Below are 26,716 nucleotides of genomic sequence, written 5' to 3'. Positions count from 1 at the left end.
TCTGTAGGTGGAGGCCTAATGGCCTAATTCTACTGAAATATTGCTGTTACATAGTTGCCAGAATTGTAAAAAAATTTATAGGGACACTTTTTTGTCTGTAGGTGGAGTCTTATTATAAATAGGGTGTGGGGCATTCAGTTTTAGCCGTAGTGTAGGGGGGGAGGAAAATGCAGCGTGCAAATCGCGCTGTGGCGAAAAATTGGAGTGTTTTAACCTCCCTGGTGGTATGATTAGTTCTGGTTTTAGGTGCTGAAAGCGGTACAATTATTGTGCATGGAAATTTGGCGTTTTATATTGTAGTCCTGTAATTCTTAGGAATAACTCTCTTAAATCTGTTCAAACCAGAGTCTAGCAGACATCCCGGGTATGATAAAGTTTATAATATAATAAATAATAATAAAAATTATTCAATAATGTAATCAAATCCAAAAACACTGAAATTTGCTCATTTGCAGAATTGTCGCTGTCATTAGATTTAGTGTTTGATGACGAATTTCCCCACAAATCGCTATTGCTCAATTCTGCAAGTGATTATAATTTATTATCGCTGTTTTCTAGTTGGTCTAAAATCACTTTTGACATAAAGGGACACTTTTTGGTTGCTATGGACAATCTCCAAATTCCAGGCAGAAAAAAAAACAGTATTTATAATATAAAAGTGCATGCAGGGCACTGCACAGACCACTAGGGACAAAGGGGGTGTGTAATGTTTTTATACAGTACTGTAATCTGTAAGATTACAGTACTGTGTGTGTTTTTACTTTTTTGAATTTGGTGCCGATCTCCGCTCCCGTGCGTCGTAACGTCGCAGGGAACCGAGCTTGGCGGCACTCGGGCACTGTGTGAATCGAGCGGAGGACAGCTCGATCACACAGCAGGGAGGACATCGCTGGATCCAGGGGACAAGGTAAGTAACTCTCCCTGTGTCCTCCCTGTATCCAGCGATGCGATCCCGAGTCTGGTTTGGGGTTACCGCTTATGGTGCTGAAATCCCAGCCCGAGCCAGACTCGGGATTACCGCCAGGGAGGTTAAACTAAATAGTGTGCGTGGCTTAAAGGGGCATGGCTCAAAGGGGTGTGGTCAGAGTCTGAGATGAACAAGGGATGGAGGGAGAAAGAAAGAAATAGGGAGGGAAGGAGAGAAAAAGAAGGAAAGAAAGAGGGATGGAGGCAGAGGCGTAGCTTGAAGCTTGTGGGCCCAGATACAAAAGATGACCTAGCCCCCCCCCCCACTATTTGCAGATACATCCACCGCATGTTAAATTACTCAAAGTGGCTTAAGAGTTTTTAGTTCCCAGAGTTACTCTTTACATCAGAAAACAGGGATTACCGATGGAGCGTCAGAAGACGGGGATTACCGCTGGAGCGTCAGAAGACGGGGATTACCGCTGGAGCGTCAGAAGACGGGGATTACCGCTGGAGCATCAGAGCACAGGGACCCCTGGCAGGTCCCTTGGCAGAGCTCCTTTCCCATCCCAGCACTGTATACAGCCCCCCACACACACACACACACACTACACAGGGCTCAAATCACATTCCTTTACACACAGTCTGTCAGTCTTCACAGGGTGTATCTGGCTTTTATGTTGCCCTTCTGACCTGTGAAATTCTCTGGTCGGAACGGCAGTGTAGTTGCAGTAGGCAGATACACCCTGTGCAGATTATGGCTAACTGGCTATGTTGTAAAGGAATGTGATTTCAGTCCTGCGGAGGAGAAACAGTATAGAGTGCTGTAATGGGAAAGGAGCTCAGCAGCTGGGCAAAGCATGAAGTGTGGAGGTGGTCAGGGTGCTTTGGGGGGGGGGGGGGGCTTAGATCTGGGAGGGCAAAGCCATGTGACACAAAATCTGGAGCCTGCAGCCCTTCAGGGGCCCCGCGAGGGGGTGTTAAGAGATTTGTTTTAGCAATTTCTGAACGTTTCTCTGTCAGTGTTGACAGGTGTTGGGGGAAGGTCACCTCCAAGAGGTGTGTGTCTTTTCCCCAGTTGCCAGGGAAGTGACATCCCAAAATGGGGGGTACAGAGAATCTCAGCTGGTAACTAGGAGACACTGGGCAGTGTCATACCTCGCCAGTGATATCAGTCCCATTGTGGCTACAGGACGGCACTCTCCTCCTCTTGCCACGCTGAGCTTGGTTACCATTCCATGTTGCCAGCACACAGCACAGACACTTCACCATCTGGGGCTGTTCTCACCTCGTGCTCCTCTCCATTCAGGAAATTGCTCACAGCTTCTCCCCAGCCAATGGGAACAGAGGGGTGTGGACTGTGGAAGTTAAAGTAGAAGCCCAGTACTGGAGCATGGCTGTGGAGCCCTAGAGCAGATCCGAGCTGGATTTTGTGGATGATGTGATAATGACAGGGAGGCTGCAGGGGCCCCCTGGAGCTAGGGGCGTGGTTGCGATTGTGACTCCTGCAACCCCTTATGCTACGCCCATGGATGGAGGGACAGCAGGCACAGATCCTGCACCACAATAGAAATATGTGTATTCCAGAAAGTTTAACAATCAGCAGATAAAGATACTCCAAACATCTGGTGTTAGCACTTCAATCATCACAACACCATGGTTGGTATGGTGTCATGATGATTGAAGTGCATTATTTCATATATTACATTGTAATATAAAATGAAATAGTTCAACTCACCATAATGCATAATCAGTGGGAGCCCTGAGAGTGTAACTTGCCACATCGCCTGCCATCAGGTGTCCTCAGCAGAGTCCCTATTTACATCAGACATCCCCAGAAGAGTCCCTCCTTACATCAGGTGTCCCCCAGCGGAGTCCCTCCCTCCTTAGATCAGGTGTCCCCCAGCGGAGTCCCTCCCTCCTTAGATCAGGTGTCCCCCTGCGGAGTCCCTCCTTAGATCAGGTGTCCCCCTGCGGAGTCCCTCCTTAGATCAGGTGTCCCCCTGCGGAGTCCCTCCTTAGATCAGGTGTCCCCCTGCGGAGTCCCTCCTTAGATCAGGTGTCCCCCTGCGGAGTCCCTCCTTAGATCAGGTGCCCCCCTGCGGAGTCCCTCCTTAGATCAGGTGTCCCCCTGCGGAGTCCCTCCTTAGATCAGGTGTCCCCCTGCGGAGTCCCTCCTTAGATCAGGTGTCCCCCTGCGGAGTCCCTCCTTAGATCAGGTGTCCCCCTGCGGAGTCCCTCCTTAGATCAGGTGTCCCCCTGCGGAGTCCCTCCTTAGATCAGATGTCTCCCAGCGGAGTCCCTCCTAAGATCAGGTGTCTCCCAGTGGAGTCCCTCCTTAGATCAGGTGTCTCCCAGCGGAGTCCCTCCTTAGATCAGGTGTCCCCCAGCGGAGTGCCTCCTTAGATCAGGTGTCCCCCAGCGCAGCAGGCCACGGGGCAAAGGGTTGGTGGCAGCTCCATTTGTATAGGCAGGTCTTGTTTCCCTGTGTTTAGTGGAGAGGAGAGGGGCCTCCGATCCATGCAGCTAACTGTGTCAGAGAATCACCAGACTTCAACGTCGGCATTTCCCCGTGCGCCTGCGGGGAAGAGCTGCACAACGACGCATGCATATGCGTCGTACGATACAATGTCGTACACGCATGTGCAAACCTATGCACACGGCTATGGGCCTTACCTGATTGGCCTGACAGTCCTATAAAAGGCATCAATGTGCTCTGTGTATTTGCTGGTTTGTCTCCTCAGCTCACCTGTGTTCCTGGTTCCTGGTTCCTGGTTCCTGGTTCCTGGTTCCTGGTTCCTGGTTCCTGGTTCCTGGTTCCTGGTTCCTGGTTCCTGGTTCCTGGTTCCTGGTTGCTGGTTCCTGGTTCCTGGTTCCTGTTTCCTGTTTCCTGTTGACTACTTCCTGTTGTGACCCGGCTTGTTTGAAGACTACTCTGATTCTCTCCTGATCTGACCCCTGGCTTGTTTAAACGGACTTTCTGCACTTAGCCTTGCTGGCTTACGGACGGATACCTGTGCTTGACCCTCGGCCTGCCTCTGGAATATTCTTTATCTCACGGACTGTACCTGTGTTTGACCCTCGGCCTTCACTCCAGGTGTTGGAACCCCTGGCAGGCGTTTACTTCTACCAGTTCCAAGATCTTCTGCACGGGCATCTCTTCCTTCAGAAGACCTGCTGCATACAAGTCACCTGCTGGCAACCCGTGCCTCTCCGTGCCCTGTACCCACTGTTCCACCCTCAGGGGTACTGTGCACCCAGCTGCAAGGGAAGCCGCTCTCAGCACTTCGGCTTTGGTGAGTACCTGACAGTACAAACCAGCCAAATGTCAGAAGCCGACAGAGCTGGCTCACCTCTTGAGGCTCTCTGCCAGCAGGTTGCAGCCCTCACTCAGGCAGTGCAGCGACTCCAGGATGGCTACTTTCAGATTGAAGGCCGGCTACAGCACCTGGCGATCTCTCCCAATCCATCGGATCCTTTGCCTTCTACAGCCAGCAGCTCTTCCGCTTCGCAGATTCAAGGCAGTGCTACACCTGCAGTAGTCATGAACTTTCCGGAACCCAGGGTCCCTACTCCTGAGCGTTTTTCAGGCAACCGAAAGAAGTTTAGGGCGTTCAAAAACGCATGCCTCCTGTACCTGGCCCTGCGGCCCCGGACTTTCCACTCTGAATCAGTGAAGGTGGGGTTCATCATCTCCCTGCTTTCCGATGAACCACAGTCCTGGGCCCATAACCTCCTGGAGCAGAAGAGCTCCCTTCTCGATTCAGTAGAGTCCTTTTTTGTAGCCATGTCACAATTGTATGATGACCCTCAACGCACCGCTACGGCCGAAGCCATCCTGCACTCCCTAACCCAGGGAAAAAGACCAGTAGAGGACTATATCGTAGAATTTCGCAAATGCTCTGGGGACACTGACTGGAACGAGGCTGCCCTTAAATATCAATTCCGCCTAGGCCTCTCTGAGACCCTAAAGGACGAACTGGCCCGGGTAGATACCCCTGCATCTTTAGAAGACCTGGTCCAGTTGGCTACCAAGCTTGACCGACGTTTACGGGAGCGTCGCTCTGAGCGCTTTCAATCATCTAAACCCACGTGGATGCTACCCCGGGTACCCCCCTTGCCTATACCTGCTCCAGTCCCTTCCTCCTCTGCTGACAGTGAACCCATGCAGCTGGGCCTAGTCCGGGCTCCACTCACCCCTGATGAGAGACTCCGTCCGCGTCAAGCCAATCTTTGTCTGTACTGTGGTGAATCGGGCCATTTTCTGCGCAGCTGTCCTGTAAGGCCCAGTAAGTGCCGACCTCATGCTGCGGTGAATTCTCAAATTTCAGGTTTCACCCAATCTCATCTTGTCCTCCCGATTTCATTACAGGTGGCGGAAGAGGAGGTTCGGCTGGGGGCCATCATTGACTCAGGAGCCTGCAGTTGTTTCATGGACTTAACTTTAGCTCGGAAACTGCACATCCCTCTCTGCACTAAGAAACAACATCTTCAAATCCACCTGGCTGACGGCTCCCTACCCTGCTCTGGTCCCGTGACCCAAGAAACGGTACCAATCTTGACATCCACTGATTCTGGCCATCGCGAATTTCTTCGCTTCGACATTATCCATTCTCCGATGTTTCCGATCATCCTCGGGTTTCCTTGGTTACAAGCCCACGACCCACTGATTAAATGGAATAAGAAGGAAGTACGCTTTTCTTCTCCCTACTGTTCACAGCACTGTCTCCGGCCAACCTCCCACAAGTCCACCTCTTGCTTGACAATACAGACTAGTCTTGATAATCTCCCGCATGTCCCCTCAGCTTATCATGACTTTTTGGACATTTTTGACAAAAAGAAAGCTGATACTCTGCCGCCCCATCGGCCCTATGACTGCCCGATTGATCTGCTACCCGGTTCCGAAATACCATTCGGGCGGATCTTCCCATTATCGGAAACCGAATTGGAAGCTCTGCGTTCTTACATTGATGAAAACCTAGAAAAAGGATTTATCCGACCATCCTCTTCTCCAGCTGGCGCAGGCATCTTTTTAGTTGAGAAAAAGGATGGTTCACTCAGGCCCTGTGTGGACTACAGGGAACTTAATAAAATTACTATTAAGAATCGGTATCCACTTCCCCTCATCCCTGAACTCTTCCAACGCCTAAGAACTGCTAAGGTATTCACTAAACTAGACCTGCGGGGAGCATATAATTTAGTCCGAATCCGCGATGGAGATGAGTGGAAAACGGCTTTCAGGTCTAGATTCGGACACTTTGAATACCTAGTGATGCCCTTCGGGCTCTGGAATGCCCCGGCCACATTCCAACACCTCGTCAACGATATTTTCCGTGAGTATCTAGACAACTTTGTAATTGTGTATCTTGACGATATTTTGATTTTCTCCAACTCACTAGAAACACACCGAACACACGTCAGGAAGATCCTCCTCATCCTCAGAGAGCACGGGCTCTACCTAAAAGGAGAGAAATGTGAGTTTGAAAGAGACACTATCCAATTCCTCGGGTTCATCATCACCACAGGGGGAATATCAATGGACCCACAAAAGGTCAAAGCTATCCAAGAATGGCCAGCACCCACAGACAAGAGATCTGTTCAGCGATTTGTTGGCTTCGCCAACTTTTATCGCAGGTTTATTCAGGGATTCTCCACGATCATTTCCCCTATTACTCAACTAACCCGTCAGCAAGTTAAATTCCAGTGGTCTCAGCAAGCTCAGGAAGCTTTTGATGAACTAAAGAGACTTTCCACATCAGCACCTATCCTCCGGCATCCCGACCCAAGTCTTTCTTATGTATTGGAGGTAGACGCCTCCGAATCCGCAGCAGGGGCGATTCTTTCCCAAAGGAGTGGCCCGAAGGCCCTCCTTCACCCAGTTGCCTTCGCCTCCCGGAAACTCAGTCCTCCAGAGAGGAATTACGATGTCGGGGACCGAGAACTTCTCGCTATAAAATTCGCCCTGGAAGAGTGGAGGTATCTATTGGAGGGTGCGTCTCAACCCATCATGATCTTCACAGACCACAGGAACCTGGAGTACCTTAGAGCTGCCAAACGCCTCAGACCCCGACAAGCACGCTGGGCCCTCTTTTTCTCCAGGTTTAATTTCCACATCACCTACCGCCCCGGTTCCAAAAATGGAAAAGCGGACGCACTCTCCCGAATGTTTCCAGAAGCAGAAGAGCCATCTGAACCTGCAACTATTCTGTCTCCACACAACTTCCTCCAAATCATTCAGCCAGACCTAGAATCAGCCATTAAACAAGCCACCGGTCAAATTTCCGAAACGACAGCATCCTCCCTAGAAAAGAAAGTGGGTTTACTATGGGCACACAACAAGATATTCATTCCTCCCTCTGTAAGGCTCCGGATTTTGCAGACCTTTCACGATCATAAGATGGCAGGACATTTTGGGGTCCAGAAGACTGCTGATCTGATCTATCGTTCTTTCTGGTGGCCAGGTTGGAGGAAGGATTGCAGGAACTATGTCCAGTCTTGTATTACCTGCCAACGAAATAAGGGGGCTAACACCAAAGCATGGGGACTTTTGAGATCCTTACCTGTTCCCGAACGTCCCTGGAGAGAGATCTCTATGGATTTTATTGTGGATCTGCCATCTTCAGACAAGTTTACCACGATCCTAGTAGTAGTAGATCGCCTCTCGAAGATGGCACACTTCCTACCCATGTGTGGCACTCCCTCTGCTGCGGCTACAGCAAATATTTTCATCAAGGAAGTTGTGAGGCTACATGGTGTCCCCTCCAATATCGTGTCTGATAGAGGAATTCAATTCACCTCCAAATTTTGGAAGAATCTCTGCAAGGCACTGGAGATCAAGACCTCTCTATCTTCCGCATACCATCCGCAAAGCAATGGGCAAACAGAAAGGACGAATCAAACGTTAGAGCAATACCTCCGCTGCTTTTGCTCCTGCTCCCAAGACGATTGGTCTTCTCTCCTGCCCTGCGCGGAATTTGCTTATAATAACTCTGTACATTCCGCTACCAACCAAACTCCATTTTGGGCGAACTATGGCTACCACCCTTCTTTCTTGCCAGATTCTGTCCCTGAAGTCTCCGCTCCTGCAGTCCAAGAACGGGTAAAGTCAATTCAGGACAATTTCCTACAGATTCAGGAGGCCATGAAGAAGGCTCAAAGAGACTATGAGGTGTACTATAATAGAGGAAGAAGGAGTTGCCCAAGTTTCAAGATCGGGGATAAGGTTTGGTTATCTTCTGCCAACCTGAGATTGCCATACCCGTCTCGGAAGCTCGGTCCCAAGTTCATTGGCCCCTTTGAAATCAAAAGGGTGGTAAACCCAGTAGCTTTTGAACTGGCGCTACCTAGTTCATACAAAATTCACCCGGTGTTCCATGCATCCCTATTAAAACCAATGATTCCAAGCTCCTTCACCGGAAGACAAGTGGCACCACCTCCACCCGTCAAAGTCGAAGGTGAGGAAGAATTCGAGGTGGAAGCCATAATGGACTGTCGAAGAAGGGGAAGACAGACCCAATATCTGGTAAAATGGAAAGGGTATCCCCCTGAAGACAGTTCTTGGGAACCCTCCAGTAACATCCACGCTCCTCGCCTGATACGGGATTTCTACCGGAGACACCCCAAGCTACCAGCCAGATTGGGCATCCGGAGGCTGCCCCTTGGGGGGGGGCACTGTCAGAGAATCACCAGACTTCAACGTCGGCATTTCCCCGTGCGCCTGCGGGGAAGAGCTGCACAACGACGCATGCATATGCGTCGTACGATACAATGTCGTACACGCATGTGCAAACCTATGCACACGGCTATGGGCCTTACCTGATTGGCCTGACAGTCCTATAAAAGGCATCAATGTGCTCTGTGTATTTGCTGGTTTGTCTCCTCAGCTCACCTGTGTTCCTGGTTCCTGTTTCCTGTTGACTACTTCCTGTTGTGACCCGGCTTGTTTGAAGACTACTCTGATTCTCTCCTGATCTGACCCCTGGCTTGTTTAAACTGACTTTCTGCACTTAGCCTTGCTGGCTTACGGACGGATACCTGTGCTTGACCCTCGGCCTGCCTCTGGAATATTCTTTATCTCACGGACTGTACCTGTGTTTGACCCTCGGCCTTCACTCCAGGTGTTGGAACCCCTGGCAGGCGTTTACTTCTACCAGTTCCAAGATCTTCTGCAAGGGCATCTCTTCCTTCAGAAGACCTGCTGCATACAAGTCACCTGCTGGCAACCCGTGCCTCTCCGTGCCCTGTACCCACTGTTCCACCCTCAGGGGTACTGTGCACCCAGCTGCAAGGGAAGCCGCTCTCAGCACTTCGGCTTTGGTGAGTACCTGACAAACTGGCTTCAGTGTTCAAGAGAATTGTCTGCTTGTACACTGAAGAGAGAAGCCGATTGGCTGCACGGATCGGAGGCCCCTCCCCTCTCCACTGAACACAAGGGGAAAGAACCTGCTAGCCGGAAAGAGATCTCACGGTGGCCACCCGGGATTTTGATCAGGGTGGCCTCAGATCCGCACAAGGGTCCAAAAATCTGGACTGTCCAGGGAAAATCGTGACTTTTGGAAAGTATGCTGTTATATGCTTTGAGTGCCACTGGTCAGGTTGCCTTCTCGCTGGGCCTGTTTTGTATTGCCAAGCTTCAGTTGCAATATATTTCTGTTTCTCTGCACTGGACCAGTGTAAGTATGCAATAAAGATCATAGTAACCGGAGTTCAACTTTTCAACATTCAATGAAGTTCAATGAAGTTCAATGTTTTTTTTCACCTTAATGCATCCTATGGGACATCACTCTTTCAGATGGATGAGTAGTGTACCAAAAACAACAAAAGGCTCCATATAGCATAAAACCTTTTAAATATGTATTAAAGAGGAAGTAAACTTTCCCACTCTGATGCTTCTTTTCATTTAGTCCATTATAATAGGTAATTATCAAACCATAGCCACTGTAATCTAGCCCAAATCGCAAATGACTTACCGTGTAAGAAACTTTAAAAAACTTGTTTCCAGGGATAAGGCAGCGCCATCTTAAGTATTGTTTCCTGAGTCCACAGTAGACTGTATTTCCGCCCTTACATTGAGCACTTCCTGTACTGTTAACCAAGCCTCCTTCTCAATCCAATGTTTCTATGACAACCCTGCTTCCCTGCTCATAGCTGACTTGTTTTATTTCAAAGTATTCACTTGTGCCGATTATCAAGTGTTTGCCTATGTCAGTCTTATCAGCTTCAGGTGATAAGACTGCAGTAATGCTGTCTGATGCCTTTTTTTCCACTCCATGTGATGTCTCATGGTGTGTAGTAGGAAGCTCTGAGTGATTATGCAGTTTCGTGTGATTTCAGTGGTGTGCCATAGGAAGTCTTGATAATAGATAGACAAGCACACAGAGTGTGCCGTAAATCATGGGAGATCTGGGCATGCTCAGTGAAGTCATTCTAAACAACAAAAAGGATTACAACAATACTAAGCAAGTAAGGAGATATCTACAAGCAGTGTTCATTAGGGTTTTTTATGCTGATTCAAATGGGACAAAGTTTAAGATGTAAAGTAATGCACTTACAGCAATGGAAATGGATAAAAGCCTTAAGTTTGGTGTGTCGGCCATCGCGCAACCAAACAAACCCTTCCTTCCGGGACACGAGAGGATAGGTGATGTCAGCGCATTGCTCCGTACTATGTGTTTCATCAGAGATGTAATTCAGGGGCACGGGTGGTGAGCTGCGTCACCCTCTTAAATAGCACACATAATAGCTAAGCCTTGATCTGAACTATGGCTCGCACTGAACCATGGCTTACCTAATTCACAAACCTCGTTTCTCAGATTTTAAAGGGGTTGTAAATTCTTGTGTTTTTTCAGAAAAGGATTTTAGGTTTTAATATGTACTTTCACAGGGTGACACTGTGAGTACATAGTAGTGTGCCAACGTCCCAATAATAGGCATAGAAAAAACTCAAAACTCTTTTGAGCGACTAAATGCATATCCTGCGCCCGAATTCACATCCTGACTCACAGCTACCTTATACTCACATCCTTAATTGGAAAAATTATTACGGGAATTTTAATATACCATCTCTTGGATATAGATATGTATTTTGATACTATGTAATATGGTGTCAGAGGTTGTATACTTATGTACTTGTGTATATTCACTAGCTTTATAGAATTTTATATGTATTTATATGCAATTATGTTTCTTACCAAATAAACCAATCTAATTATTTTTATATGGTTTACCAGTGTGCCCTTAAAGTCCAATTTCTTAATTTTGATTTTTTTTTTCTTGTGTTTTTTCACCTTAATGCATCCTGTGCATTAAGGTGATAAAACTTCTGACACTGACCGGCACCCCAGCCCCCCGTTTTACTCACCTGAGCCTGTTTGTTTCCTCAACGGAGACTCGCTCACCTTCTCTGCCCCGGGTTCTTGGCTCTTGATTGGGTAGATTGATAGCAGCACAGCCATTGGCTCCTGCTGTTGTCAATCAAATCCAATGACACGGGCGCCAGGGGAGTGGGGCCGCATCTGACATTCTGTGTATATGCATGCAAATGCTGGACTCGGAAGCGCGCCTGCAAGGTAACCCCCAGGAAGAGCGTTTCTCCCAGGAGGTTTACCGATGCGAGGAAGAGCCACGAGCGCCGCCGGGGGACCCCAGAAGACGAGGTTCGGGGGCCACACTGTGCATAATAAACTGCACAGTGAAGGTAAGTATGTTATTTAAAAAAAAAAAAAAAACAAGGTTTACAATGACTTTAAGGTTAGGTTCAGGTTATGAAGAAAAGATGATCCGCACTCCGGTGATTGCTCTTAAAAAATTTTGTATTTATTAACAAGCCACAGTAACCAAACGCAACCAAAGGTTAACCTTTGGTATTTGCGTTTGGTCACTGTGGCTTGTTAATAAATACAACATTATTTAAGCAATCACCGGAGTGCAGAATCATCTTTTCTTAATTTCTCTACTCAGCCAACGACTGTGGATCGAGCACCCGGGAGATCTGCTTTCTATGTGATGTATGGGTAGCAGCACTGACTTTTTTTGTTTATATTCTAGGTTCGGTTTATGTATGTACTATATATTATTTTAAGTATTAGGTCAAGAGTCGGGTGTTATTTTTAAAGGCTAAGTGTTTAGCCAGGTTAAAACAGTATTATTGTTTAAAGAATAAGTAAACCCTGATGGGTTTTCTTCCTTTTTGATTCCCTGCAAAGGTAAAGCATAATGGACTACTATGCATCGCATAGTAGCCCATTATGTGTCACTTACCTGACACAGGAGTCAGCAAAGTCACCACTGTCCCCTGCAGTCCGGAGCATCCATCTTCTCGGTGGGTCTCGCTGCTCCGGCGCTGTCATTCGATGAAGCTGCGATGATGTCACTCCCGCACATGCGCACGGGAGCCACCACTCGCGGCATATCGCCGTTGACAGCGGCGCGCTCAGTGCCCCTGCGCGCCACAGCGGTGCCTGTGTTTTGGCAAATATCTCCTAAACCGCCCCTTTCCGCAGAGAGCTATCCCGGAAGTGGGTGCAGATACCTGTACTGTACAGGTATCTGCACCCCCCTCCCCCCTGAAAGGTGCCAATTGTGGCGCCGGAGGGGGGGAGGGTTCCGATGAGCGGAAGGTCCACTTTAGGGTGGACCTCCGCTTTAATCTAGGCTTACCTGTAGGTCAAAGTGGTTTGTAAGGGTTTACAACCACTTTAATGTTCAGGGTTAGATAAGTGGTTAGGAGTAGGTTAAAAATTAATGTTAACCACTTAACAACCGCCCATTGCCGATTAACGGCTTCAGGGAGGTTGTTTAACTGTGAGAGGCCGTTAATTAACGGCCTCCCAGAATTCTGCTCTCGCGCGCCCCCTGGGGCGCGCACACGAGATCATCTGTGACCGCCGGGTCCACTGGACCCGGCGCATCACGGATCACGGTAAATGGCCGCTCGTCGCGGCCGTTTACCACGTGATCGCTCCGTCAAATGACGGAGTGATCACTTGTAAACAAACCGGCGTCATCTTATGACGCCGGTTCCTCCCTCCCCCTCTCTGTACCGATCGGTACAGCGGAGGGGAAAGAGATCGGTGTCAGCAGCGATGTGGGCTGCATCTGCAGTGCCCACATCGCTGCTCACCGAATTTAACCCCTCAATTCCCTGCCAATACCCTGCAATACTCTGCAGTACCCTGCCATTACTCTGCAGTACCCCCCCATTACTCTGCAGTACCCCCCCATTACTCTGCAGTACCCCCCAATACTCTGCAGTACCCCGCCATTACTCTGCAGTACCCCGCCATTACTCTGCAGTACCCCGCCATTACTCTGCAGTACCCGCCATTACTCTTCAGTACCCTGCCATTACTCTGCAGTACCCCCCAATACTCTGCAGTACCCCCCAATACTCTGCAGTACCCCCCAATACTCTGCAGTACCCTGCCATTACTCTGCAGTACCCCCCAATACTCTGCAATACCCCACCAATACTCTGCAATACCCTGCCATAAATTGCCATACTCGGTGATACCCTGCAACACCCAGCCATAGACGCCCCCCCACCCCTCACTGCCCTCCGGTGCTTCTACCAACTCGCCAGTACGATCAAAGCCAGAATCTTTTTTTTTTTTTTTTTTTATTTCAGGCTTCCCAGCCTAGAGGTGAGATGTGGGGTCATATTGACCCCCAGATTTCACTGTAAAGAGGACCTGTCACCCCATATTCCTATTACAAGGGATGTTTACATTCCTTGTAATAGGAATAAAAGTGATCAAAAATTTATTTTTGGGGAAAAAAATGTCAAACTAAAATAAAGCAAAATGTCCCCATGTGCTCGCATGCAGAAATGAACGCATACGTTAGCCCCGCCCACATATGAAAACGGTGTTCAAACCACACATGTGAGGTATCGCCGCGAACGTTAGAGCGAGAGCAATAATTCTAGCCCTAGACCTCCTCTGTAACTCAAAACATGTAACCAGTAAAAAATTTTTAAAGCGTCGCCTATGGGGATTTTTTAAGTAGCGACGTTTGGCGCCATTCCACGGGCCTGTGCAATTTTGAAGAGTGACATGTTCGATATCTATTTACTCAGCATAACTTCATCTTTCACTTTATGCAAAAATTGGGCTAACTTTACTGTTTTTTTTAAGCACAAAACTGTTTTTTCCCCCAAAAAAACGCGTTCGAAAAATTGCTGCGCAAATACCGTGTGAGATAAAAATTTGCAACGACCACCATTGTATTCTCCAGGGTCTTTGCTAAAAAAAAATATATAATGTTTTGGGGTTCTCTGTAATTTTCTAGCAAATAAATGATGATTTTTACATGTAGGAGAGAAATGTCAGAATTGTCCTGGGTGCTCCAGAACGCCTGATGGCGCTCCCTGCATGATGGACCTCTGTATGTGGCCACACTGTGTAAAAGTCTCACACATGTGGTATCGCCGTACTTGGGAGTAATAGCAGAATGTGTTTTGGGGTGTAATTTGTGGTATCCATATGCTGTGTGTGAGAAATAACCCGATAATATGACAATTTTGTGGAAAAAAAAAAAAAAAAGGAAAAAAAATCTTGATTTGCAAAGAATTGTGGGAAAAAATTACAACTTCAAAAAACTCATCATGCCTCTTACTAAATGCATTGGAATGTCTTCTTTCCAAAAAGGGGTCATTTGGGGGGTATTTGTACTTTTCTGGCATGTTAGGGTCTCAAGAATTGAAATAGGCCTTCAGTCCTTCAGGTGTGATCAATTTTCAGATATTGGCACCATAGCTTGTGGACTCTATAACTTTCACAAAGACCAAATGATATCCACCAAATTGTACTTATTTTTACCAAAGATATGTAGTAGTATAAATTTTGGCCAAAATTTATGAAGAAAAAATTACTAATCTGCTAAATTTTATAACAGAAACGAAGAAAAATTAATTTTTTCGCAGAATTTTCGGTCTTTTTTCTTTTATAGCACAAAAAATAAAATACTGAGAGGTGATTAAATACCACCAAAAGAAAGCTCTATTTGTGTGAAAAAAAGGACAAAAATTTCATATAGGTCCAGTGTTGCATGACTGAGTAATTGTCATTCAAAATGTGAGAGCACCAAAAGCTGAAAATTGGTCTGGTTATTAAGGGTGTTTAAGTGCCCAGTGGTCAAGTGGTTAAAGAAAGGGAGAGGTTAAAGACTAACACAATGGGGCTGATTTATGAACAGGTTGGCGCATTTGCGTGCACAGGAATAGTTATTGTGACCTGGCACATACTGGTGACTTGCGCCGGATGTGCGGAATCGTTGTGCGCATTGGTGCAGACACATTCTTAAATACAGAACAGACATCAGGCACTTGCTCATTGTAATGCTGATCATGTTAATGAGCTTTTCCTTATCACATGGAGAATATTGCTTCCAGTTTTATTCCATTCATTCATTTCTTTTTGAAACAACTCAATATTCATTCTAGAGAACTTGCTCCAATCAACAACTGTGCGGATGTTTCCTGGACTTGGATGTGAAATGTTATACACTACAATTACATTTTGACAATTATGACATTTCACATCCAAGTCCAGGAAACATCCGCACAGTTGTTGATTGGAGCAAGTTCTCTAGAATGAATATTGAGTTGTTTCAAAAAGAAATAAATGAATGGAATAAAACTGGAAGCAATATTCTCCATGTGATAAGGAAAAGCTCATTAACATGATCAGCATTACAGTGAGCAAGTGCCCAATGTATAAGCAGTTGTGCACTTTGGAGAACGCAGATGCGCCCGTGCGCAACACACATATTTAATATGCTAAAATGTGTGCGCCCTGTCAGGCGAGGATGAAAGGGTGTGCTTTGTCAATGCGCATGTGCAGTTGAGTAAGCTGAAAGAAAGGTGTAAAAAGGCTGATTAGTTGTAAGACAGATCTACATGTTCTGGACAGAATTTGTGCATTTAAACAAGATTGTATACATAAATTTTAGCCTGGTAATAGAACACGGGAAACTGTAGTAAAGTTATCCAAAGTATTCAGACAAAAATGTAGAAGATTACATTGGCTGCGCTTGCTAATAGTAGGCTCAAGTGCGCAATAGCGCTTCCTATGTAAATATGGTTTGGCGCATGTGAGTGCACCATCATTTTTGATAAATGTCTTGAGTCCCGTTTTTTATGCAATTGCTCCAATTTATCCACTGCCCCATAGGCGCAGGTCTTTAGTAAATCACCCCCTTTGTGTATGATAGGCATGTATCTGTATGATAGACATACCAGAGATAAGCTGGTCCTGACTAATGGCAGGTTTTACACATATACATACGGGTGGCAGTGTCCAACACTGACAGTGACAATCCCTCCAAAGAGATCCAAGTAACGCTTCCCCTCGTGATCGAACAGCCACTGCATGTGTCCCTGGTGTGCCAAGAGGGGCTTCTTGTAATAGGTCAACATTGCAGACAACTTTGTCTTGCGGATATTTAAGATGTCTTCATATGGAATACCCTGCATGGAAAATAATATATATTAAAGCCAAAGCCACTTTGTTGCATCATATCATTGTAGGCAGGGGGTTAATCCTTTGCATCTGTAAATTTGACCCCTGGAAATGTATGTGTATGTGTATGTGTGTGCACATACACACACACACACACATACATACACACACACATACACACACACATACACACACACACATACACACACACACATACACACACACATACACACACACATACACACACACATATACACACATACACATACACACATACACACAGTATCTCACAAAAGTGAGTACACCCCTCACGTTTTTGTAAAGATTTTATTATATATTTTCACGTGACAACACTGAAGAAATTACACTTTGCTACTTTGTAAAGTAGTGAGTGTACATATTGTATATCAGTGTACATTTGCTGTCCCCTCAAAATAACTCAACACACAGCCATTAATGTCTAAACCTCTGGCAACAAACGTGAGTACACCCCTAAGTGAAAATGTCCAAATTGGGCCTAGTTAGCTATTTTCCCTCCCTGGTGTCATGTGACTTGTTAGTGTTACAAGGTCTCAGGTGTGAATTGGGAACAGGTGTGGTAAATGTGGTGTTATCGCTCTCACGCTCTCATACTAGTCACTGGAAGTTCAACATGGCACCTCATGGCAAAGAACTCTATGAGGATCTGTACAAAAAAATTGTTGCTCTACATAAAGATGGCCTAGGCTATAAGAAGATTGCCAAGACCCTGAAACTGAGCTGCAGCATGGTGGCAAAGACCACACAGCGGTTTAACAGGACAGGTTCCACTCAGAACAGGCCTTGCCATGGTCGACCAAAGAAGTTGAGTGCACATGCTCAGCGTGATATCCAGAGGTTGTCTTTTGGAAATAGACGTATGAGTGCTGCCAGCATTGCTGCAGAGGTTGAAGAGGAAAAATAACCCCACACCATAATCCCCTGGCCACCAAAGTATTTGGACCGGTGCACAAAGCAAGGTCCATAAAGACATAAATGACTTGACTGGCCTTCATAGAGTTCTGACCTTAACCCAATAGAACACCTTTGAGATGAATTGGAGCGAAGACTAGAAGCCAGGCCTCCTTGTCCCACATCAGTGCCTGACCTCACAAATGCGCTTCTGGAAGAATGGTCAAACATTCCCATAGATGAATCGTTAAGATTGCGCTATGGACAAATTCTGTAAAGATTACTAACTGAAAAGATGGATGAAAGAAAATAAAAGTAAAATAAGACTCAAGGGGTTAAAGCTGCCTATGCTTAGATACTACTTCTTTGGGTAAAGGAGTAGGCCAGAGGTATAGAATATAAATTAAGCTTTGGCGCTAGAACCCTTCATAACGTACACCTAAGTGCAAAAGTAAATGTATTTATTTTATTATATAATCTATTCAGTGTTGCTATTATCTAGCCTTTATGTATTTTGTTATTGTGTGTGACAACCAAAAATGTGTATATTAGCCAAAAAAATAAGTAATAAATAATATAAACCAAGATAAAATGTGTAATCTTCTTGTGTCCTCCGTATGGTGGTATTTATCAAATATCTGTATGCGTACTCCTTGCAACTCCGTGATAATATATATATGTTGTGAAATACCCAAAAATGAACAGCCAAAAAATGTGAGCTACAAATGTACAAAAAATAAAAATAAATAGAAATAAAACAAAATATTTAGTGATCTAAAGGCAATATTCTATAACTGCAAGTTCCAAAAGTGACAATACAAAGTGATCATATAAATAGCAAGAAAAAGTCCTTCAATATCCAAAGAAATTTTTTCAAAATCGCATCTCTCAGTTGCTGAAAAAACGCATGTAGTCTTTGAAGCAAAGGATAAGATAAAGTGACTAGTGCAGGAAGGTTGGGAACATTCCTCTCCGGTGCGCCACTCAGTGTTAAAGGAATATAATTGCGCTAGTCACTTTATCTTATCCTTTGCTTCAAAGACTACATGCGTTTTTTCAGCAACTGAGAGATGCGATTTCTTAATTTTATTTATTTTTCGCTCCGGGCTTTCCTTTATTGTAAAATCTATAACATGGATAACACCACAGGACAGACAAACAGGTACAGGTAGACACATTTCACACAGAAACGCTGCGCTTATTCATTACCCAAGACAGAGGCAGCAGATCCCGCATTGGGCAGGCAGCAGGCGCTTGACAGGCGGCTGGCAGATAGCAGATGCAGAAGCAGCAGGGAGAAGCTAGCATGCAGAGCAGGGCGGATGGATAACTGGATGCATGGTCAGATGAGGCAGGTCAGCAACAGACGGTCATATACAGGCGTAAATTGCAGGCAGAGAATGGTCAGGATACAAGCAGAAAACAGCAACATGGAATCAAGGCAGAGCAAATGCAGAGACAGACCAAGGTCAGGGCAGGTAGTGTTAAAGCGAGATCAGGGCAAGCTGGGTCAGTCACAGAAGTAACACAGGAGCAGATGCAGGGATACAGATAATAGCTGTAGATCAGACAGCACTGACTAATAGAACTTCTGCAGTTTAAATAGTCCCATTGGTGCCAATATTAGTAACATAGTCAACTAAATATCCTTCATTTTAGTCAACTAAAAAATCCTACATTTTAGTCAACTAAAATCATTTTAGTCAACTAAATTCTAATTAGTTTAATTGCAATGTATTATTCAAGCATTTTTCTAAAATTTCAAAATTCATTATATACTTCTGGAGTAAAAAAAATCGAATAATATGTTATTATTTATGGTATTAAGGTTTGAATAAAGTACACAGACACAGATTTAGCCATTATACAAGGTCTTTTTAAGTAAAACGTCCCTCCCTCACATTTTCGTTACGTTTTCATTAGTTGACAAAAATTGTAATATATTTTTGTCATAGTTTTCATCAAATGACGAAATTTAGAATTTTCGTTACTGGAAAAATGGCGCTAATGAAAAGGAAAATGCCGCTAACAAAAGGGAAAAAAAACTGAGAAAAACATTAAGATGGAAATATTTTTGCCGACAAAAATTAACACTGCAAGGGAGAGTAAAAGCTAAGTTCACCTTTTTTTTTCCCCCTCAAATCCAGCTCTCCTATGTACCAATATACCATTAATGTACCTCAGTTGCACATATACTATCTGCAGTAAGCGGTTGGGGGGAGAGGGTGGAAGATTCCTGTTTTAACTCCTGGTTTTTAACTCTCCACAAATTACAAATTCTATCTACATGCAAGCCAGCATCAACTGTGAGCAAGACTTAGCCATCAACTTGGAGAGTCTTTCAACCTCTCCCTCCAACCGCTTATGGGCTAAGTGACTTTCCCGGATATATGACGTCACATCCATGCTGCTCACTGTCACCGATTGCTTGTTGTCCGTTGCCCTGCTACAAGCAGTGGGCCTCTCTGCACTGCCACACCATCATCCCTAACCACGGAGACCTGCATTCTTGAGCCACCTGGGTGGAGGCTCTCGTTTACTGTAACACCAGACCCTGGTTACCAGAAACAGTAAGCTTTTTGCAGCATTGGTAACTGTTATATATGAGCGCATCCAGCTATCACCACATGGGCTGTAACGCTTGAATCATCTTTGTATTTTGTAACAATGACTGTTCCTTTTATCTTTTAATAAATTATTTTATGTTTACATACAACAGTGATGGCAAACCTTGGCACTCCAGATGTTTTGGAACTACATTTCCCATGATGCTCATGCACTCTGCAGTGTAGTGGAGCATCATGGGAAATGTAGTTCCAAAATATCTGGGGTGCCAAGGTTCGCCATCACTGACATACAAACTGTGGCACAGTCACTACTTTTGGAACTTCTGGGACTGAGGGCTGCTAGTCTACATCACATACGTATACCCCCTAGCGCTGAACTTTCTTGATTAAACAATTGGTCTGCTTGGCACCAGCCCTGGTGCTTTTTTCCTACTAGCTGCTGGGGCATTTGAAAAACATCAGACTTCATTTATATCTTGTTTGCCCCCCCCCCCCTTTTTCTATAGGTGAGAGAAAAGCACATTGGGATGGTTGGCCCAGAAATGGCGTTGGAAAACACTTCTATTTATTATAAAAAGTGAAATTCTGCCCAAAAAGGTGAAGCCTGTTGCTTTAAAAAAAAACTAAAAAAGTGACTGTTATAGGGAGCATCTAGAAGTGTTACCTGTACCTAAACACTACCCTGAAAGATTTATCTTTCGTCTTAAATTCCTTTTGAAATATAAAAGTAATGGAGAATCCGATGCAGGGAGACAACAGATAATACCTGTGACTAGTGCTTTGACTAGTGCTTTGCCCTCTGTCTACCCCTTTTCTGGGCAACATTTTTAGAGTCCAGTTCCTTAAAGCGGGAGTAAACCCACTGACTTTTTTTTTATTTTATTTTTTTACACCTGTAAGGGAAAAGGCATAATGAGCTAGTATGCACCACATACTAGCTCATTATGAAATACTTACCTTAGAACGAGGCGCCAGCATCTCACTCGGTCCATGCCGAGGGAGCTGACATGTTGCATCAGCGTGTCTTCCGGTTATCGTGGCTCTGGCGCTGTGAGTGGCCGTATAGTTAAATTTTTAACTTTGTTGCGATGTCATCACTCACACACAGTTTTCTTCCCAGCAGAGTCTGGCGTCCGTCGGACTTTCAGCCGAGAATCCCTGGTGCGTATGCGCCGCTGAAGTCAGCGGCTCATTGCAAGGGGAATATCTGTTAAACTGTACAGCTTTAGGAGATATTCTTTTTACCTACAGGTAAGCCTTATTATAGGTCAAAATGTAACTATGCAACCGCTTTACTTCTGAACTCCAGGCAGATATAAAAATGAATGCTATTCTGTATTCAAATATTATTACCATAAGGGTATTTTTGAATGCAAGCAGTGTAAGTACCTAGATCTGATTTGGTATCAGCCTCAGGCAACCTTTGTACAGCAGAACTCAGACTGAGGAAGGGAGAAGCAGCACATTGAGCAAACCAGTTGTGCTGCACTCAAGGTTCATGCAAACAGAAAGGGAGAGCAGAGTGACTGAGGGATGAGCTCATCAATCTTCTGCTTCTCTTTTACTGTCCAATCGTAGGCTGGGGAAGGGAGAAAAAAACCTTCATGTTACTGTAGCATGAGGGCAGCTAGCTGAATCTGTACCACAATGGTTGGACCATGCAACTCCTCCAACACCTCTGACATCCTGGGTTCAGACATTGTTATTTAGTGATAATCAAAGAGTCAAAGACGCCCACATTTTACAGTACCTTGCGAAAGTATTCGGCCCCCTTGAACTTTTCAACCTTTTGCCACATAAAGATATAAAATTAAAATTTTTTGTGAAGAATCACCAACAAGTGGGACACAATTGTGAAGTGGAACAAAATCTATTGGATATTTTAAACTTTTTTAGAAAATAAAAAACTGAAAAGTGGTGCGTGCAAAATTATTCGGCCCCTTTACTTTCAGTGCAGCAAACTCACTCCAGAAGTTCAGCGAGGATCTCTGAATGATCCAATGTTGTCCTAAATCACTGATGGTGATAAATAGAATCCACCTGTGTGTAATCAAGTCTCTGTATAAATTCACCTGCTCTGTGATAGACTCAGGGTTCTGTTGAAAGCGCAGAGAGCATCAGGAAGACCAAGGAACACACCAGGCAGGTCCGTAATACTGTTGGAGAAGTTTAAAGCCGGATTTGGATACAAAAAGATTTCCCAAGCTTTAAACATCCCAAGGAGCACTGTGCAAGCGATCATTTTGAAATGGAAGGAGTATCAGACCACTGCAAATCTACCAAGACCTGGCCGTCCCTCTAAACTTTCAGCTCAGACAAGGAGAAGACTGATCAGAGATGCAGCCAAGAGGCCCATGATCACTCTGGATGAACTGCAGAGAACTACAGCTGAGGTGGGAGAGTCTGTCCATAGGACAACAATCAGTCGTACACTGCACAAATCTGGCCTTTATGGAAGAGTGGCAAGAAGAAAGCCATTTCTCAAAGATATCCATAAAAAGTCTCATCTAAAGTTTGCCACAAGCCACCTGGGAGACACACCAAACATGTGGAAGAAGGTGCTCTGGTCAGATGAAACCAAAATCGAACTTTTTGCCCACAATGCAAAACGATATGTTTGGCGTAAAAGCAACACAGCTCATCACCCTCAACACACCATCCCCACTGTCAAACATGGTGGTGGCAGCATCATGGTTTGGGCCTGCTTTTCTTCAGCAGGGACAGGGAAGATGGTTAAAATTGAGGGGAAGATGGATGCAGCCAAATACTGGACCATTCTGGATGAAAACCTGTTGGAGTCTGCAAAAGACCTGAAACTGGGACGGAGATTTATCTTCCAACAAGACAATGATCCCAAACATACAGCAAAATCTACAAAGGATTGGTTAACAAATAAACGTATCCAGGTGTTAGAATGGCCAAGTCAAAGTACAGACGTGAATCCAATCGAGAATCTGTGGAAAGAGCTGAAAACTGCTGTTCACAAACGCTTTCCATCCAACCTCACTGAGCTCGAGCTGTTTTGCAAGGAAGAATGGGCAAGAATTTCAGTCTCTCGATGTGCAAAACTGATAGAGACATACCCCAAGCGACTTGCAGCTGTAATCGCAGCAAAAGGTGGCTCTACAAAGTATTAACGCAAGGGGGCCGAATAATTTTGCACGCCCCACTTTTAATTTTTTTATTAGTTAAAAAAGTTTCAAAAATCCAATAGATTTCGTTCCACTTCACAATTGTGTCCCACTTGTTGGTGATTCTTCACAAAAAATAAAAATTTTATATCTTTATGTTTGAAGCCTGAAATGTGGCAAAAGGTTGAAAAGTTCAAGGGGGCCGAATACTTTCGCAAGGCACTGTAGGTGAAAAGGTTTAATAATGTTTACTGAAAAGCTATGAGCATAAATAGCTTTTGCTATTGGTATAAACTTGACCCCTGAGAGCCCATTCACACAGGGGCAACACGACTTGTAGGCGACTTGAGTCAGGCAACTTGGACACGACTTGAGTTAAGATCACAGCGCGACTTGGGACGACTTCAAAACGACTTGTGATGACTTCAAGCCCGACTTGGGACGACTTACAAGTCGCCCCAGGCCAGGCGACTTTTGCCGAGGCCAAGCAGAGAATGAGCTCAAGGGGGAACTCCACGGCAAATTTCTGAAAAAAATTTGGCGTGGGTTCCCCCTCCGAGAGCATACCAGGCCCTTAGGTCTGGTATGGATTCCAAGGGGAACCCCCTACGCCGAAAAAACGGCGTGGGGGTCCCCCCCAGATCCACACCAGACCCTTATCCGAGCACGCTACCCGGCCGGCCAGGAAAGGGGGTGGGGACGAGCGGGCGGCCCCCCCCTCCTGAGCCGTACCAGGCCGCGTGCCCTCAACATGGGGGGGTGCCTTGGGGGAGGGGGGGGCGTGCGGCCCCCCCACCCCAAAGCACCTTGTCCCCATGTCGATGAGGACAAGGGCCTCTTCCCGACAACCCTGGCCGTTGGTTGTCGGGGTCTGCGGGCGGGGGGCTTATCGGAATCCGGGAGCCCCCTTTAATAAGGGGGCCCCCGGATACCGGCCCCCACCCTATGTGAATGAGTATGGGGTACAATGTACCCCTACCCATTCACCTGTGGAAAAAAAGTACAAAAAAAAAACACAACACAGGGAAAAAATATTTTATTGCACAGCTCCGGGGGTCTTCCGTCTTCGGGGGTCTTCTCGCCGGACTCCTCCGCTATCTTCTTGTAGCTCTTTTACTAGCGGAGGAGTCCGGCTTTCTTCCTTCCCGCCGCCGGCCTCTTCTCCCGACTTCGGGGGTCTTGTCCCCCTCTTCGGTTCTTCTGCCGGGCCACCGCGCCTTCTTATAGCTCTTTTACAGGCGGTGGCCCGGTCTTCTGTCTTCGCCGCCGCCGCCGCCGCCGCCTTCCGTTCTTCTTCTTCTTCTTCTCCAGGAGATGTTGACACGACGCTCTCTCCGGCCGGAATGCCAGAGCCGCCCTGCGCTGCCACTTATATAGGGACAATGGGGCGGTGTCACATGGGTTGATGTCACATGGGTTGGTCACACCCTTACCATGTGACATCAACCCATGTGACCAACCCATGTGACATCAACCCATGTGACATTGTCCCTATATAAGTGGCAGCGCAGGGCGGCTCTGGCATTCCGGCCGGAGAGAGCGTCGTGTCAACATCTCCTGGAGAAGAAGAAGAAGAAGAACGGAAGGCGGCGGCGGCGGCGGCGGCGGCGAAGACAGAAGACCGGGCCACCGCCTGTAAAAGAGCTATAAGAAGGCGCGGTGGCCCGGCAGAAGAACCGAAGAGGGGGACAAGACCCCCGAAGTCGGGAGAAGAGGCCGGCGGCGGGGAGGAAGAAAGCCGGACTCCTCCGCTAGTAAAAGAGCTACAAGAAGATAGCGGAGGAGTCCGGCGAGAAGACCCCCGAAGACGGAAGACCCCCGGAGCTGTGCAATAAAATATTTTTTCCCTGTGTTGTGTTTTTTTTTTGTACTTTTTTTCCACAGGTGAATGGGTAGGGGTACATTGTACCCCATACTCATTCACATAGGGTGGGGGGCCGGTATCCGGGGGCCCCCTTATTAAAGGGGGCTCCCGGATTCCGATAAGCCCCCCGCCCGCAGACCCCGACAACCAACGGCCAGGGTTGTCGGGAAGAGGCCCTTGTCCTCATCGACATGGGGACAAGGTGCTTTGGGGTGGGGGGGCCGCACGCCCCCCCCTCCCCCAAGGCACCACCCCATGTTGAGGGCACGCGGCCTGGTACGGCTCAGGAGGGGGGGGGGCGCCCGCTCGTCCCCACCCCCTTTCCTGGCCGGCCGGGTAGCGTGCTCGGATAAGGGTCTGGTGTGGATCTGGGGGGGACCCCCACGCCGTTTTTTCGGCGTAGGGGGTTCCCCTTGGAATCCATACCAGACCTAAGGGCCTGGTATGCTCTCGGAGGGGGAACCCACGCCAAATTTTTTTCAGAAATTTGCCGTGGAGTTCCCCCTTGAGAGCTGATAATTCTGTCAAAGTCGCCTCCGTATAAACGGAGATCCGACTTGGAGGCGATCTCCATTGAAATCAATGGGTACCGGTCGCCTACAAGTCGGATAGAAGTAGTACAGGAACCTTTTCTGAAGTCGGAGCGACTTCAGTAGTGTGCATTAAGACGGCTCTCATTCACTTACATTACTTTTTAAATGTTGTCCGACCTGAGGCGACCTGAGGCGACTAGGGGCGACCTGAAGTCGGATCAGGAGTTGCCCCTGTGTGAATGGGCTCTGAGGAAGTTTCACAATAGCAACAATAGCAGCAATGATATAAAACAATGACACTGAAGCATCAACTGATAGAATCTAAAGGTTTTTTTGAGCAACACTCTATTCAAACTGAATCCTATGCGAATAGATATAAGGAGGCAGTGGGGTGACCGCTCTGTTGTCTCATTTCTAGGCCTCAACACCACAGGCCAAATGAAGTAGCAACATACAACAATATCCTTACATCAATAGAATTATTAACTCTTAAATACATACAGTGCCTTTAAAAAGTATTCATACGCTTTCAAATCTTCCACATTTTGTCATGTTACAACCAAAAACGTAAATGTATTTTATTGAGATTTTATGTGATAGTGGAAGGAAAATGATAAATGGTTTTCCTACTTTTTACAAATAAATATCTGAAAAGTAGGGCGTGCATTTGTATTCAGCCCCCTTTACTCTGATACCGCTAACTCAAATCTAGAGGAACCAATTGCCTTCAGAAGTCACCTAATTAGTAAATAGAGTTCACCTGGGTGTAATTTAATCTCCGTATGAATGCAGCTGTTCTGTGAAGCCCTCAGAGGTTTGTTAGAGAACATTGGTGAACAAACAGCATCATGAAGGCCAAGGAACACACCAGGTCAGGGATAAAGTTGTGGAGAAGTTTAACCACTTTCAGACCGGACCATTTTGCTGGTAAATGACCAGAGGTCTTTTTACACTTTGGCACTGCGCTGCTTTAACTGGTAATTGCGCGGTCATGCAATGTTGTACCCAAACAAAATTTGCGTCCTTTTCTTCCCACAAATAGAGCTTTCTTTTGATGGTATTTGATTGCCTCTGCGATTTTTATTTTTTGCGATATAAACGTAAAAAGACCGCAAATTTTGAAAAAAAATGATATTTTCTACTTTTTGTTATTAGAAAAATCCAATAAACTCAATTTTAGTCATACATTTAGGCCAAAATGTATTCAGCCACATGTCTTTGGTAAAAAAAAAGTCAATAATTGTATATTTATTGGTTTGCGCAAAAGTTGTCACATCTACAAACTAAGGTACGTTTTCTGGAATTTACGCAGCTTTTAGTTTACGAC

At 46.1% G+C, this 26,716-nt stretch overlaps 1 protein-coding gene across 1 annotated transcript in view; it reads right to left on the bottom strand.

The window, feature by feature from the left end:
* The window catches only part of AGXT2 (alanine--glyoxylate aminotransferase 2), a 121,136-nt gene that overhangs the window by 49,741 nt on the left and 44,679 nt on the right, over positions 1–26,716 (bottom strand). Inside the window, exon 3 of the mRNA XM_077462874.1 lies at positions 16,191–16,372. Within this exon, the coding sequence (XP_077319000.1) occupies positions 16,191–16,372 (182 nt within the window). The remainder of the gene's footprint in view (positions 1–16,190; positions 16,373–26,716) is intronic.

Source organism: Lithobates pipiens, unplaced genomic scaffold, assembly GCF_037356315.1.
Source record: "Lithobates pipiens isolate NorthernLeopardFrog02 unplaced genomic scaffold, aLitPip1_a1.2 Scaffold_3, whole genome shotgun sequence".
Lineage (NCBI taxonomy): Eukaryota > Metazoa > Chordata > Amphibia > Anura > Ranidae > Lithobates > Lithobates pipiens.
This window is presented reverse-complemented; position numbering and strand designations above follow the sequence as displayed.